The 13,371-nt window shown below is 36.2% G+C and overlaps 1 protein-coding gene and 1 long non-coding RNA gene across 10 annotated transcripts in view; one reads left to right on the top strand and one right to left on the bottom strand.

The window, feature by feature from the left end:
* The window catches only part of fry (microtubule binding protein furry), a 37,126-nt gene extending 24,944 nt beyond the window's left edge, over positions 1–12,182 (bottom strand). For 2 of the 9 annotated variants that reach the window (XM_087406668.1, XM_011061392.2), the window contains exons 1-23: positions 8,439–8,498; positions 7,961–8,321; positions 7,456–7,529; positions 7,350–7,391; positions 6,677–6,853; positions 6,410–6,594; positions 6,147–6,346; positions 5,875–6,084; positions 5,571–5,778; positions 5,321–5,458; positions 5,009–5,243; positions 4,510–4,913; positions 3,861–4,436; positions 3,650–3,785; positions 3,413–3,583; positions 3,156–3,345; positions 2,898–3,074; positions 1,706–1,852; positions 1,141–1,311; positions 915–1,064; positions 672–841; positions 312–583; positions 4–158 (exon numbers count right to left, since the gene is read on the bottom strand). In XM_087406668.1, the coding sequence (XP_087262794.1) occupies positions 4–158; positions 312–583; positions 672–841; positions 915–1,064; positions 1,141–1,311; positions 1,706–1,852; positions 2,898–3,074; positions 3,156–3,345; positions 3,413–3,583; positions 3,650–3,785; positions 3,861–4,436; positions 4,510–4,913; positions 5,009–5,243; positions 5,321–5,458; positions 5,571–5,778; positions 5,875–6,084; positions 6,147–6,346; positions 6,410–6,594; positions 6,677–6,853; positions 7,350–7,391; positions 7,456–7,498 (4,157 nt within the window). In that variant the 5' untranslated portion in view covers positions 7,499–7,529; positions 7,961–8,321; positions 8,439–8,498. The other 7 variants (XM_087406669.1, XM_087406672.1, XM_087406665.1 and 4 more) reach the window with 6 other exon arrangements.
* LOC147909760 (uncharacterized) lies at positions 7,537–8,592 on the top strand. Its single transcript, XR_015545251.1, has 2 exons — positions 7,537–7,826; positions 7,894–8,592. It is a non-coding gene; the product is annotated as an uncharacterized LOC147909760 (long non-coding RNA).
* Positions 12,183–13,371: the final 1,189 nt, after the last annotated feature.

Here is a 13,371-nt window from a genome sequence, read left to right as displayed (position 1 = left end):
TACCTGGCGCTGAAAATCGTCGCCAATGCGAGAAAACAGCCGTCGGCCACTTGCGGTGCACCAGTATAACATCGATCAACCACCCAGTCCAAAAGCGTACCGATATCGGGATTTCCTTCGAGCAGTAACACGACGGTTTCGCGTGCAAGTGTATAAATCTAAAATAAGAAATATGATACAGAAAGAATGTACAAAATAAAATACTTTAATGTATAATGGACCATTAACTACAATTTTGTATGTAATTTTGAATGCTAATACGCGCACGAATTATAGATGAAATTTTATACGAGACAATTTATAAAACTTACTTTTTCGTCTTTACTGGCCAGTAACAAATCTAGCCATTGATACAAAATCGCACCCTCTTCTGAAAGCGATTGCGGATTAAAGCATGATCCACAACAAAGCAATCCACTCATAGCTTGCAAGGCTGAGAGTTGCAATTCCGTGCAAGACTTTTCTTCTTCTTGTAGGGACGACGTGCTTGTAAGCGGCCTGCCGTAAACACCAGCCCAACTAGCGAAGAGCATGAATAAATTTCTTCTTAAATCTCTCTTTAATAAAGTATAGCATGTCTCCACTAGAAAAATAAGAGAAAGATTAATAAATCTCTTAAAACATCACACATATTTCGCGATTAACGAAATTATTTAAATAAAATCGCTTACATGAAAAACTCTTGATCATTTTTCTGATAAAGTTGCAGAAGTGTAACTTGATGTCTCGTACAGCGGGTGCTTCCTTGTCGGTCTCGTTTTCTAGATAAATGCGCGCACCGTCTATGTACTCGACAAATGTCGGATGTAAAGATTGTGTCTCGCGATCTAATACTGCTGGACTAAAAAAAGAATGATCTTTATAAATCCAATTTATTGAGTAAGAAAATGAAGTCATCAAATAAATTAACTAACCAGATACCGAACGTTCCATACTCTGCGATTAATTCCAGTACTCTTACTAGCTGCAACCTCAAAGCATCGCGTCTTCTTCGTCGTCTCATATTCTCCTGTTTCCGATCAACCGCTTCCCGGATGTAAGGTACCAGTTCCTCCATCAAGTCTCTATATCATGAAAATAATCTTTTTGCAATTTAATCTCTCTTTCATCATTCTTCTTCTTAGATAGTAATATATTTACTTTAGAGCATCGGCGTTTACTTTCCCAATCGCCTGCACCGCGGCATCCCTGACATCGACGGCTTCGCATCTTAGCAAAGGTACAGTCAGCTTATATAAAGCTGCCGGACTTGCATTTGTGCCCGGTGATTTGTTGTCGCCGCGTTCCGCAGATAGACTGTCGGGCGAGGAGCTGTGAAAACGAAACTGTTGCGTTTCACTATTTTTCGATCACAGGTATGTTACTGAAGTTTGTAAATTAATAACTGTGCGCTCTAAAATATTCGGTCGCAATTTAATTTCCGAAAAAAGAAGCGGTCGGGAACGGTCGTGAGGCTAGGCAAGGATGGTATACGCAAGTACGCGCGAAAAAAACTTGTTAGGGCGAAAGAATTCGAGCACGAAGCTGAAAGTTCAGTGGAAAGAAAGGGGTATACCAAACTGTGCTACGTTAAGAGAGTAAGAAGAGACAAAGATTCAAAAGTTATAAAAGATACGAAGTGCGAATTACCAACGACCGTTTAAATCCCGGGTGACATCGAAGGAAGCGTGGTCGTTTTATTCGCGATTGTTAATCTCAGGCTCACCTGGTACGCTTGTGTCGGGTGTAGATGCCGGAAATGGATGGAACAGAAAACCGACCCGGCAGGGTCTGCGCCCCGCCGAGATTCTCCAGGCTCTGACTCAACTCCTTACTCATGCACAACACACCAAACTCCACCGTATGCTGACCACTAGAGTATGCAATACAGTGTACCACCAATGCTCCTTGTATCAGACATTATTTACTCAGAGAGCTACTACTCTAATATCCAGAAAGAGAACGAGAGAGAGAGAGAGAGAGAGGAAGATGTACATGTAGGAGACACAGTACGATAGGAGACAGCATGCGAGAAATTTAATAATATGTAATATGTTGCGGAAAATAAAGCGAAGTATGTATATGCATAGAAGAAAGGATAGAGCAGGTATGGATTCCGCTCCCGAATGCAAAGCGCGAATTTGGTACGAATTGGTGCTAGTCTAATCGATTGAAGAATTGCCATTGCTAGATGTGCGCAACATCGGATAGAAAATAACGTGTGAATACATATAATATTAGATCTTTTGGTGTTTATATAATGTAAAACATTATAAAATTATAATTCTGTAAAATATTTAACCGCTGATGAAATTGACATTTTATAAAGCAGGTAAAGTAAATGTTACTGTGCAAAATAGTGGACATTAACAAGCATGACCCAACACCAATCGATACCAAGTTGATTTTATTCAGTGACTCACTTTTATATAGACATTTAAAGCTCTAATATATTCTGCTAAACATATGAACTTTTAATTATCTAAATTTTTATTGAAATATTTCATCGTATGTGAAACATAAATCGTGTGCATACATTCTGTCGATGCAGATGTTCGAACGAGGCACTTTACTGCTCATCGAACAAACTGTTTCAGTTGCATCTACAGCGAGCATAGCGATGCACGCGATTATATTAGGTGTTGGAATTAATTCGTAGCGTTTTTAATGAAAGAATGTTATTTATTTCACATGAGCATTAAAAAATACATTAATGAAAGTACTTCCCATCACTTGTAAAACGCTACGAATTAATTCCAACACCTAATACATATTTTATTGAGTGATACATAATAAGCATGAATATTATATTAAAAGTTAAAACTATTGAAAATATTAAATAATATATAATAGGATATAATATGATATAATATAATATCTCTGAACTCCTGCTATAAATTTTCATGTGATTAACTTACCTGAGACTGAGATCCGGACTGGCGCATCGAACAACTGGATTTGGTACTGGTGGCACAACTCTATATCCAAAAGTCAGGTAATTTTTCCAAATATGCATATAGACATCCCTCTCATTTACTGGTTTTCTCACTGTCGTCGAACTTCGCAATAACGAAGCTCGATTATCATTCACTGGCCTATACGAATACAAAATTATGAATTATTTCAAAACTTCAAATGTAACTAATATATAAACTTGTTATAGAGTTTAATCTTACGTGGGATCCACAACTGAAAACAAAGAGTTTATGCGAGTGAAAACAATAGGCCAAGAATGAGCGACGGCGTTTGGACATAGCGTAAGTACTCTATCCTTTTCCAGAAAAGCAAATAGACAACTGGCCCACGGATCGGCTCCATTTAGATTAAGTGAGGAAGAACTCTTAGTACTGTTTTCATCGTGAAATCCTGCAATATAAAATATAGATAAATATAATATAAACTTGCATAAAAAGTATGATAAATTTAGTATTACCAGCTGTCCAAACACAACTACTTCTATCAGCTATCCATTGCAAATCCACGTTAGAAGTAGACGCAGCGGCTGCTTTCTCAGCTGGAGGTAATATAGGATAACATTTTTCCAAGACAATCGGACAGCAAGCATCAATTACATCAATGACTGGTTGATCATCTTCAGGTCCTCCTAAAAAGATGACGAATAAGGTATACATTTTGATGCACTGTGCACAATACGCATAAATATAATTACCTAAAGTCTTCAGTAAAAGCTTAATCTCTCGAAGTATATGAACAGCCAATCGTCGAGGATAAAGGCGACAATTACAGAGCATAACTAAAGCAAATCCTTCCACCAGATAGAATATGTTCGATACAGGTTCTACTTTCTGTAAACAAGAAATAAAATTTACAATTGCATTCTATGCGTTGCTATTTCCAAAATAATAAACATTAATATAAACCTGGGCTGTTTCGCATTTCTTGATGCTAACATCCACTCGTATATTCACCCGTGTAGTATCCACTGATTGTTCTTTAGCTCTTATACTAGGACTCGTGAGGGCATTCTTCCAACTGGTCAGCAATTGCAGCAGCATTCTCAAACCGTTATCAATTAACTGCGGAAACGTATCTTGCACATCTCTGGCTAGGAACTGCGTGAACCCAAGCACGACGTCCTGTCGCCAATCGGGAAAATCTAATACTAAAGTCTGTAAACTTTGATATGCCAATGCACGGAGTTCTTCATCCATGTGTACTGTCAAACGTGCCAATAAATCAACCAATTCCGCACCAGTCATCCCATCGGGAATCAGTCGCGGAACGGCGGCAACGCAAGTTCGGAAGAGATCTATTCGAGGTTTACGTTCTCCGGTGATCATCTCGTCCGGCTCCTTGTTCATGTTTTGAGTACTGGTCATCATGAGAGGTCTGCCATAATGAACATCTAATGCGCGCAAGATATCTACAAACACTCGGCGTACGTGCGGAAAATATGAGGACATTCCTATGCTTCGTGCAGTATCCTCTGTCAACATCTAAATTATAAAAACATATTCGTAAAAATGCTACGTTCAATGAAACATTAAAAATTATATATATGATATATACTTTGTTCAAGTATGTCTTTTTGACACGCATAGTGTTTCCACTTGGCAAAACACCCATAGTGCGCGGCATAGGTGGTTCCCCCTCCTTCTGCTGTAAGCTATCAGCTACAACGAGAAATGCTCGGAGGCCGATACTCATGCGTTCAGGAGTTAAAATTATCTTTACCGGTCGACCGACAGACAGTAAGTCAAATACTATCTCGCGCATCGCAAAGTCCAGTCTCTCTTGCGCAATAAATTGAATAATCTTTACAAAAATATTCAGCGGAGTGTCCCGTGGCACTACCGCCTTCGATCCCTTAGGAAACAAAGAATTCACTATGCTTTGGAGTCTGCTTTGCGTAGCCGAATTGCTCTCACACTTGATTCGTATCATGTAAACCCAGAGTAAACGATATAAGGCCTCTGTAATACAATAAATGCAAAAGATACATAATTCATTTTCAATTCTCTTTTAAACAAATATCATGTATAATATAAAATTTGTACTTTAATCGTACCTAACGCAACTCGACACATCTTTGGATCACGATTCTTCAAGTGAGATAGACACATAGCTAAAAAGTAATGCCAGTTTTGTAAAAAGAATGTTTTCTGGCTAACGCAAAGCAAGCAAGTTACTAATGGAAAAAGCGCCAGTCTATGCTTAGACTTTGTACACATGTCTAATGTCGTTGAGTACAGCATTTCCACAAAATTTTTCAGACACGGTACGTTCACTTCATTTTTTACAGCCTAAAATATAAAAATACAAATAATTACAACATTGTTTAATGATGCATGAATTATAATTTATGGTCTAGAATACTTACAGCGGCAACAGGGACGAGTATTTCAACAAAAAGACCAGCTAAAGCGTGTTTAACATCTTTATCTTTTACTTCTAAGAAATACTGTGCGCACTCCTGCATAAATTGAAACGATGCCTCAAATTCTTCTATTGGTACCATCTGAAAATTCATGTAACACGCATTAGTTAGAAGTAAAAGAATCTTAAAAACATAATACAAGTTCAAAATAATATACATATTAAATATTATATTAATTGGATGTGATAATTACTTTAACTCGGAAAAATTTCATTCCCATTAATAAGGAAATAATACTCTGTGTAGTATGAGGACCTGGCTCTTTAGCTCGCAATTCTTTTAATTCTACCATAAATCGTTTTCTTACTGACATAAACCTGGATTGCGCTAAAACTCCTATCACTTCAGCATAGAGATCAGCAATAATGTGAATGTTAGCTGCATTTGGCTCGTTTTGTATGCTGAAAAAATATATAAAGATCAAGTTTTATATATATATATAAAATGTCTTCTTTCTTCACTCTTATTGCAATAGTTCATATTGTAATAGTTCATACCCTTCTCTATATTTAAAATGTTTAAAAGCAATATTTTCTATGTATGTTACTAAATCCTCATGTCCAGGATGAAATGGTAATTGACGTAAAACTTCGATCAGCATTAAACAAAATATAAATTCGACGGCAAGATCTCTACGCTCTTGCAAGAGATCTGCCTCGCTTCTTTCCACTGTTTCTACACTTCCTGATACTATTGTATACATAATACTGAAATGATACATTTATTATTATAAATGTTTACAAGATAAACCAATTTATCATTCTATTACCTTTTTCCTTTTTGGTCTTCTTTTCCAGGAGCAGGTTTTTTCTGATCACCACCTTGGTCAACAAGCTGACGTTCATACCAATTAAAAAGAGCTTTCAATATTGATGGTAAACAATGTTCAGCGACAGAACCAAAAGCCGATAACAGTTGATCAAATTGTGGATCTTCTCCTCTTTGTAAAACTTTCGATAATTGTTTTTCCTGAAAATAATGCATTCAAACAAGATTGTTGCAACAACAATAATCGCTTCAACAATCACTTACATGTTCCGTCATAACAGCTTCCATCTTTTTCTCCGCCTGCAAAGTGAATTCTGCAAACAGAATACGCATCACGTACTCTCCCGGTCTTAAATCCATATCTCCTATTTGTTGTGGCTTCACTGTCTCTTTTTGAGCACCCCAAGGCAACACCACAGTTATCGCGCTGACTCTACTTGAACTTGATTCTAAAAAATAATACAAATATAAATATTTATACATGTATATACATACGTATTATAATATTATCATTACAGTTTGCAAACTTACCATTGCCAGACACGGAAGTGCTGGCAGTATAAATACTGACAGCATCGCTACTCTCTCCCTGCGTAGCTCCATGAACTGTAAGAAGCTCTTGCATAGGTTCAAGAGCAGCTTGCGATGTTGACTCCACTACTCCCTCGTGTAATCCTTCACTATGCGATGCCCTTGGTTCTAAGGCTTCTGTAAGAGCACAACATAAACTTGTGATTCCTATCTACTAGAAATATGTTAATTCTACTCGTATTGAAATTAATAAAACTTTTTTATATAATGTTTTGGCATACTATAATATATAAAGAATGTTCTTAAAACAAACAAAATGTTCTTAATTTTTGCTGTCAATATAAATCTTATTATGCTATTAAACATTTTATCTAATTGTATGTCAACATTTGTTAAATAATCTGATAACTCTCTCTTTAAAATCTATGTTTACTGTTGAATAATAAAACATAATAGAAGAGACTGAAAAATAAAGCCCCACTCTGTCATATAACAGATATCTATAACAAATGCTAATTCAATTATATCAGACTTGATGCTTAACTTTACATAGTTAATAATAGTTTACATAGTTATAATTATGCTATATATATACATGTACACGTGTATATATATATATATATATATATATATATATATATATATAAAACAAATTATTAATGAACCGATTTACCTGTTTGGGGCTCATTTCCCGCATTTGGTTGAGTCTCTGCACCTACAATAAGAATACAAATCATTAGTTCCTAAATTTATTATAGCATAGACATTGAATAACCAACCTTCAGTCATGTTGCTGATTTTTGCCTCCTCCTTAGGCAACATTTATCTGGTTATCATTATGGTGCAATTATGCCTACAACAATTATACCATTTATCACTAGAGGATCAGAAAAAATATCACAAAGCATTACGCACAAATCTACTATTTATCAAATAGAGACCAATTTTGCACATCATCATTGAATTGTCGATATTTTCCACGTAAACAGAATATGCTTTATCTAACGGATAAACACGTACATGTGTGTACATGTAAATATATGTGTGTGTTCAGTTAATCAAATAAATTGAACAGTGGAGATTCCTAATTAGAGTAGTGGTTTGTAGACCGTGTAACGTGACGTTTAAATACGAGCGTCAGATTAGAGAGGTAACGCTTTGTGCAAAGTATATCCGGGATAATTACGTAGATCGGCCGTTCAATTAAAATTACGCAGCGATGAAGACACGGAGCAGCGTACCCGGATTGGCAGCACACATCGAAAATCAAGGAGGGATACTCACTGTCACTACTGTCAGTCGATCGCTCTGGACGTCTCGCCGACCTCAAGTCCACGAAGACGGAAATCCGTCGTGAAAGAAGCGATTCAGCACATCGCTTGAGTATTCCGGTTCAATCCCGGCGCGTATCTCCGAGTATCAACTCCACCTCTCGCTCCTCTCGTCCTGTCACAAAGTTTACACGATATCTTTTTTTTAATGCTTTTTTTGCTTTATTCCCTCGTTCGCTGACCGCCTGTCTATTACTGTGCTACCACTAGATAGCGTTGAATCCGCCTCGTATGTTCCAGCGCTGCCGAATATACCAACAGAGCTTTTCGCGCCTCGATGATTTGAATAGTCGGGCGAGAAACTGAATCACTCACTAGACCAGATAATTAACTCATGAAATTGTTTAAAAATGAAGGACGAATTTCCTCGCAAAAAGTTCTTGGCATTAAAATGCATTTGCATTAATATATAAATTGCATCAATGTGTTACCTGGAAGTCGTTCTGCTAAAGCTACGTCATTATGCAAATCCAACATGTATATATCTATAAAATATACATATAATAATTACAGTTATTCGTAAAATTGATTATATTGTAACAAATAAGCTGTATTTCAAGCATAATAATAATAATCCAGTAAAGAGAGTGTGCTGCTAAAAATGATACCAAACGCTGGCACATCATGTTTATTTTTACGCGGATTTATTTTTATGATGAATGCACGAGTAATACCGAAAAACGTTGTTTCCCGCAAAGTCTCGGGACACGAGCTCTCTCTTAAGTAGAACAAGTTATTATAATAATATCAAAATGACTCCAAAATATCATTTTAATGTCATTTTGACGTTATCGTAACTTGTTCTGCTTGGGCTATTATACTTTCTACACATAAAGCAAATAAATATATCCACACTGTATGCCACGTGGTGGCATTCTTTAACGCACGAAAGTTTATCATAGAATCTCTTTGTACTCCAACATTATATAAAGGATCGTTGCATTTATGTATTTCTATTTAGACGTCGCGTGCATATATACATTCCAATTATCAGGGACAGCCAAAAAGTCGATCGCAACCAACTGGTCCATCAGACAGCAATAATGAATCGATCTCTACAAATCTATTCTCTTAAATCCATTCTGATTATGAAATCCATGTTTTGACACTCTAGCAAATAAGCTGATATTTATTATTTATCATCATTTTGATGACAAACAACATCAATTTATTTGTTGGAACTTGATAGTAAAAACAATCAGCTTGATATATAATCAGCAAAATATAAAATTGTTAACAATAATTTTTGTGAAATGTTAATTAAGAAAGATTAATTAATTATTATTTAACAGATTCATCTAATGATTTATCTAATGTAATTAATTTTAATTTAATTCATGATCTTTGTAGTTTACGTAATAAAGATACCAAGTTGTTTTGAACGCGTAACGACAATAAATCACGAAATATCGTACACGCGTTCGTGGATAATAGTTTTAAAAGAGACAGTGGTCGCTCCCGATTACATATCGAAGTTCACGATGACGACGATCGTATTTCTTTTTTATTTTTTCTCATCTCTCATATTGCATCACATATGAGTATGTCACTCAAATGTCGCGAAGCTTTGTGATCGCGTGCGATCTTGAGCGTTCGACAATAAGAAAAGATGAGTGCTTTACCTCAAAAGTTTGCATTAGAAAAAGCTTAAAGCAGTTACGCAGTCGTAGGTATTAATTTAACGTCAAGGTCGATAGTTAATCCAATATGCAATATTCCAGATTCGATCTCCGACGAGTCCGAGTTGAAGATAACGTCAGCTTTTCCAGATATATTTCTGCGTAGCAATGATACCTACTGTGAATGATTCGTCAAAATTCTTATCACGCAACTTCCTTGTCAGTTTTATCCGATTTGAGATCTTTATCACATACTATCATAACAATAAAATATAAATATTTCGAGATATTCTTGGGTATTCCTAAGTCCACGGCTTTCCTGTTTTGTTCCAAAGATATCAATAATCCCCAGATTGATCAGCTACTTCATGTCTGGAATATTTTTCATAGAGTATAAATCTTAATCTATCTCTGTTAGCGATTAGAAAAGACATATCAAAACAAACACATGTCGTTCTAGTCGTCGCATTCTCTTATGTAATATTTCTTAAAGGTAAATTCAAGGCTATTAAATACCTAGACAACATGTATGTCTAAAGGATTTTAAAAGCGTCTTTCAGATATCTTTTAGATGTGCGTATTCAAAAGAGACGCTTTTATAATGTCTTTTAGAGTCATGCAATTGTCTGGATAGTAATTTAAAACGTATATAAGATTAGAATTATATTCTAGACTTGCATGATTTTTTCGTTTCTTAATTTTTATCTTATTTTATAATTTCTGTGCAATTTCTGTTTCTGTACGAGTTTTATGAATTTAGAATATTGTCGTCGATTGCAAAGTATTTGAGAATAAAAGTTCATAGTGGAGAACACATAATCGTATTCACCTATAGCAACCATGATTACGCTTTTATTCTGTTCTTCGTCACCAGAACATGATGCTTATCCTCAAATATGTAGATACGAATACTTAGCTGTTTGACGCTAAACCAAGAGTTCACGTTGCATCAAAACTACGATTGGATCGAAAGGAACTCAAATAACGTTCTAACAAATGCAAGACCAAGAGAAAATAAGCAGATGAGATGTAAAAAACATTTTTAAAATTTTCTCTTGACTTGATGCGTTCCTTATTGAGAAGTCGAGTGTTTCTCGACGGGAGACAATGCAGACGAGGTTTAAAATAAAGTCGGTCTGAATAAAAAATAACATTTTTTTCCTGCTCAGGAAAAAAACGGGGTGTATTTATACAACTGCAAGAGAAAGAATAAAAAATAATGTTTTTTTTTTCCTGCCTTTATTTTAAACCTCGTCTACAAATTGTCTTCCGTCCACCGAGAAACACTCGATTTCCCAAGGAACACACCAAGTCAAGAGAAAGTTTAAAAAAATGATGATTTTTTTGTTACAAAATTTGACTGTCTATTGATGTTAAGAATCGAAATTAAGTCATTTTGATTTTTTGTTAACTTTTCCTTGAGTTCCAGATAGAATACAGAGTCATAATTAAATCATAATGATGTCATAGAACGTCATCATGACGTCATTAGATATTTAAATGAACTTATAATTTATAAATAAGATTGTGATGATTGATATGATTATGACTTTTACGAATGACTTTTTTTTTCTCAACAATCTCGAATCTAGAAATTCGAATAAACAGGTTAGATTTTAAAAACAAAGGCCTTCCAGGGAGTTGATTGTATATCACAACTTGCTCAAGTTACGCGATAACGTCAAAATGATGTTAAGAAGAATTGCTACTAATTAAAAAGTATAATTTTTAATCAGTAAAATGATAACTTTGGAATGATAACTTTGTTTTGACGTCATTTTGGTGTGTAATAATTAGTTCTGTTTGGGTGGTGAAAATTATAAGAATGAGCAAATTTACTATAAAATAACAATATTTATAATTTTACTAGAATATTTATAATTGATCAACATCTAGTGAGTCTGCTCATTTTTTGTATAATTTCCACCAATTTACATGACAATCGAACCCCTGCAGGCATTTCTTTTTTCTTATCGGCACTTTATAGTCTCTCGCGCATTTTCTAAATTCTAAATACTCCCGCGAGGACAATGTCAAGTATAAATCGAATCGTATCAAGGTGCTGTCGTTCGAATCAGATCCAAGCACGACTCGAAAGGTCAAAGTAGACGTGCTTGTCGTGATTCCCCAACTCACACACGTGGATAGATCGATCGCTGCGATGGCGTGCGCGCGCGCACACAGTGTGCCATACGTGCATTCTAATCTTCTAATATCGACACGAATGTATACATGTGACGAGTGCGTGTGACGAGGGACAGCTGATTTTAGCACGGCTATTCCGCGCGCGCGCTCGCGCGCGTGACGCGTGCTTATCTCGTCCTCTCCGTCTCTCTTTCTCTTTCTTTCTCTTGCAGGTATATAAATACACCCCGCTTTTAACGTTACTCCATTGAACTTCGCTGGCGCGGATCCTCCGTAATGCGATGGGCCGTGAGCCAGGGTTACGCAAGCAACGCGCCCCGTTGACCTCCTTCCTCGGGGGAGAATTGACCTTGCAATTTCTACTCTTGAAGGAGCGCAAAATTCCGCGCGAAACCGCCCTGAAGTTGAGTGCTGAACTCGCGACCACCGTGAATATAGCCGAGGATTCTCGGAGGAAATCTCGCGCAACTTCGCGCGGTCACGTGCTCGCGATCGTCCGCGACTTATAAATTGATAATGGCGAAAGAATACAAATTTTCGAATTTTCGAAAGTTCATTAATTAATAAATAGCATATGAGTATTAGATTGATCTGTGGTCTATTTAATATGGTGTCGAAATAAAATTTCAATCAAAAGAATGTGAATGACCTTCGTAATAATGTAATGAAACAATCTAGTCAATTTTATTACAATTTTTATTAGATATGTTTCAAATGATTTTGAAATTAATTTTACACGGTGAAAAGAGTCATACCTATATCCATTTCTATCAATGTAGATTAATTTTAATCTCGATTTAATTTATTCTTTTTGAATTCTTAGAACTAGAGAGAAAAATATAAAAAGTAAGTTAAACTTAAGATTAAAGTGACGCTTCACTATATCTACATTGAATAGAAAGACAGATATAATCTCATTAATGCTCCTTTTTATTAACTAGATTAACTTTAATCTTGGTTTAACTTGGTTCTTATCTTTTTTTAGTTTATTTTTTTTTTAATTAGAAAAGTCTAAAGAATAAATTAAACCAAGATCAGACTTATTCCAGACTAATAGAAATTGATATATTCATTGATTAAAATTGCACAACGCATTGCGTGTTCTATTTTACGATTATTCAACAAAGCATTTGTTCTCTTCTCCCTCGATAGGAGGAGATAAAACTCGTACGAATCTCTATCGAACGAAACAATTGGAAGTTCGGAAACGATTTTTCTTTTTCCCGCGCCCGTTTGGAATTCCGGATGAACCGTTCCCGCCATTCATAATTTCGCATTCATAATTTCGAACGCGGAATCGCGATCAGCGATAGGCCGTTCCCAACAGGACGTGACATCACCACGGCGCGAAAAGCAATTATTTTCAAACTGGAAAGACGAATGAGACCGCAATCGCTCAGGATGATCGAGATGGTGTGTCGGCAGACTAGGTTACTTAAGATTGACCAATCGTCAAGGATGAAAGATCGCGAATACCGCAATCGCGGAAGCGCAATTTCGGCTGGAAATGTCACGATGATTTCCGTGGCGGATGGGCCAGCCGCGGCGGCGACGGCGGCGGCGGCGACGTGGCGCGACGACGTCGCTTCGTCTGTAGCTG

This window comes from Acromyrmex echinatior, chromosome 5 (genome assembly GCF_024713525.1).
Source record: "Acromyrmex echinatior isolate Ae372 chromosome 5, ASM2471352v2, whole genome shotgun sequence".
Taxonomy (NCBI): Eukaryota; Metazoa; Arthropoda; class Insecta; order Hymenoptera; family Formicidae; genus Acromyrmex; species Acromyrmex echinatior.
This window is presented reverse-complemented; position numbering and strand designations above follow the sequence as displayed.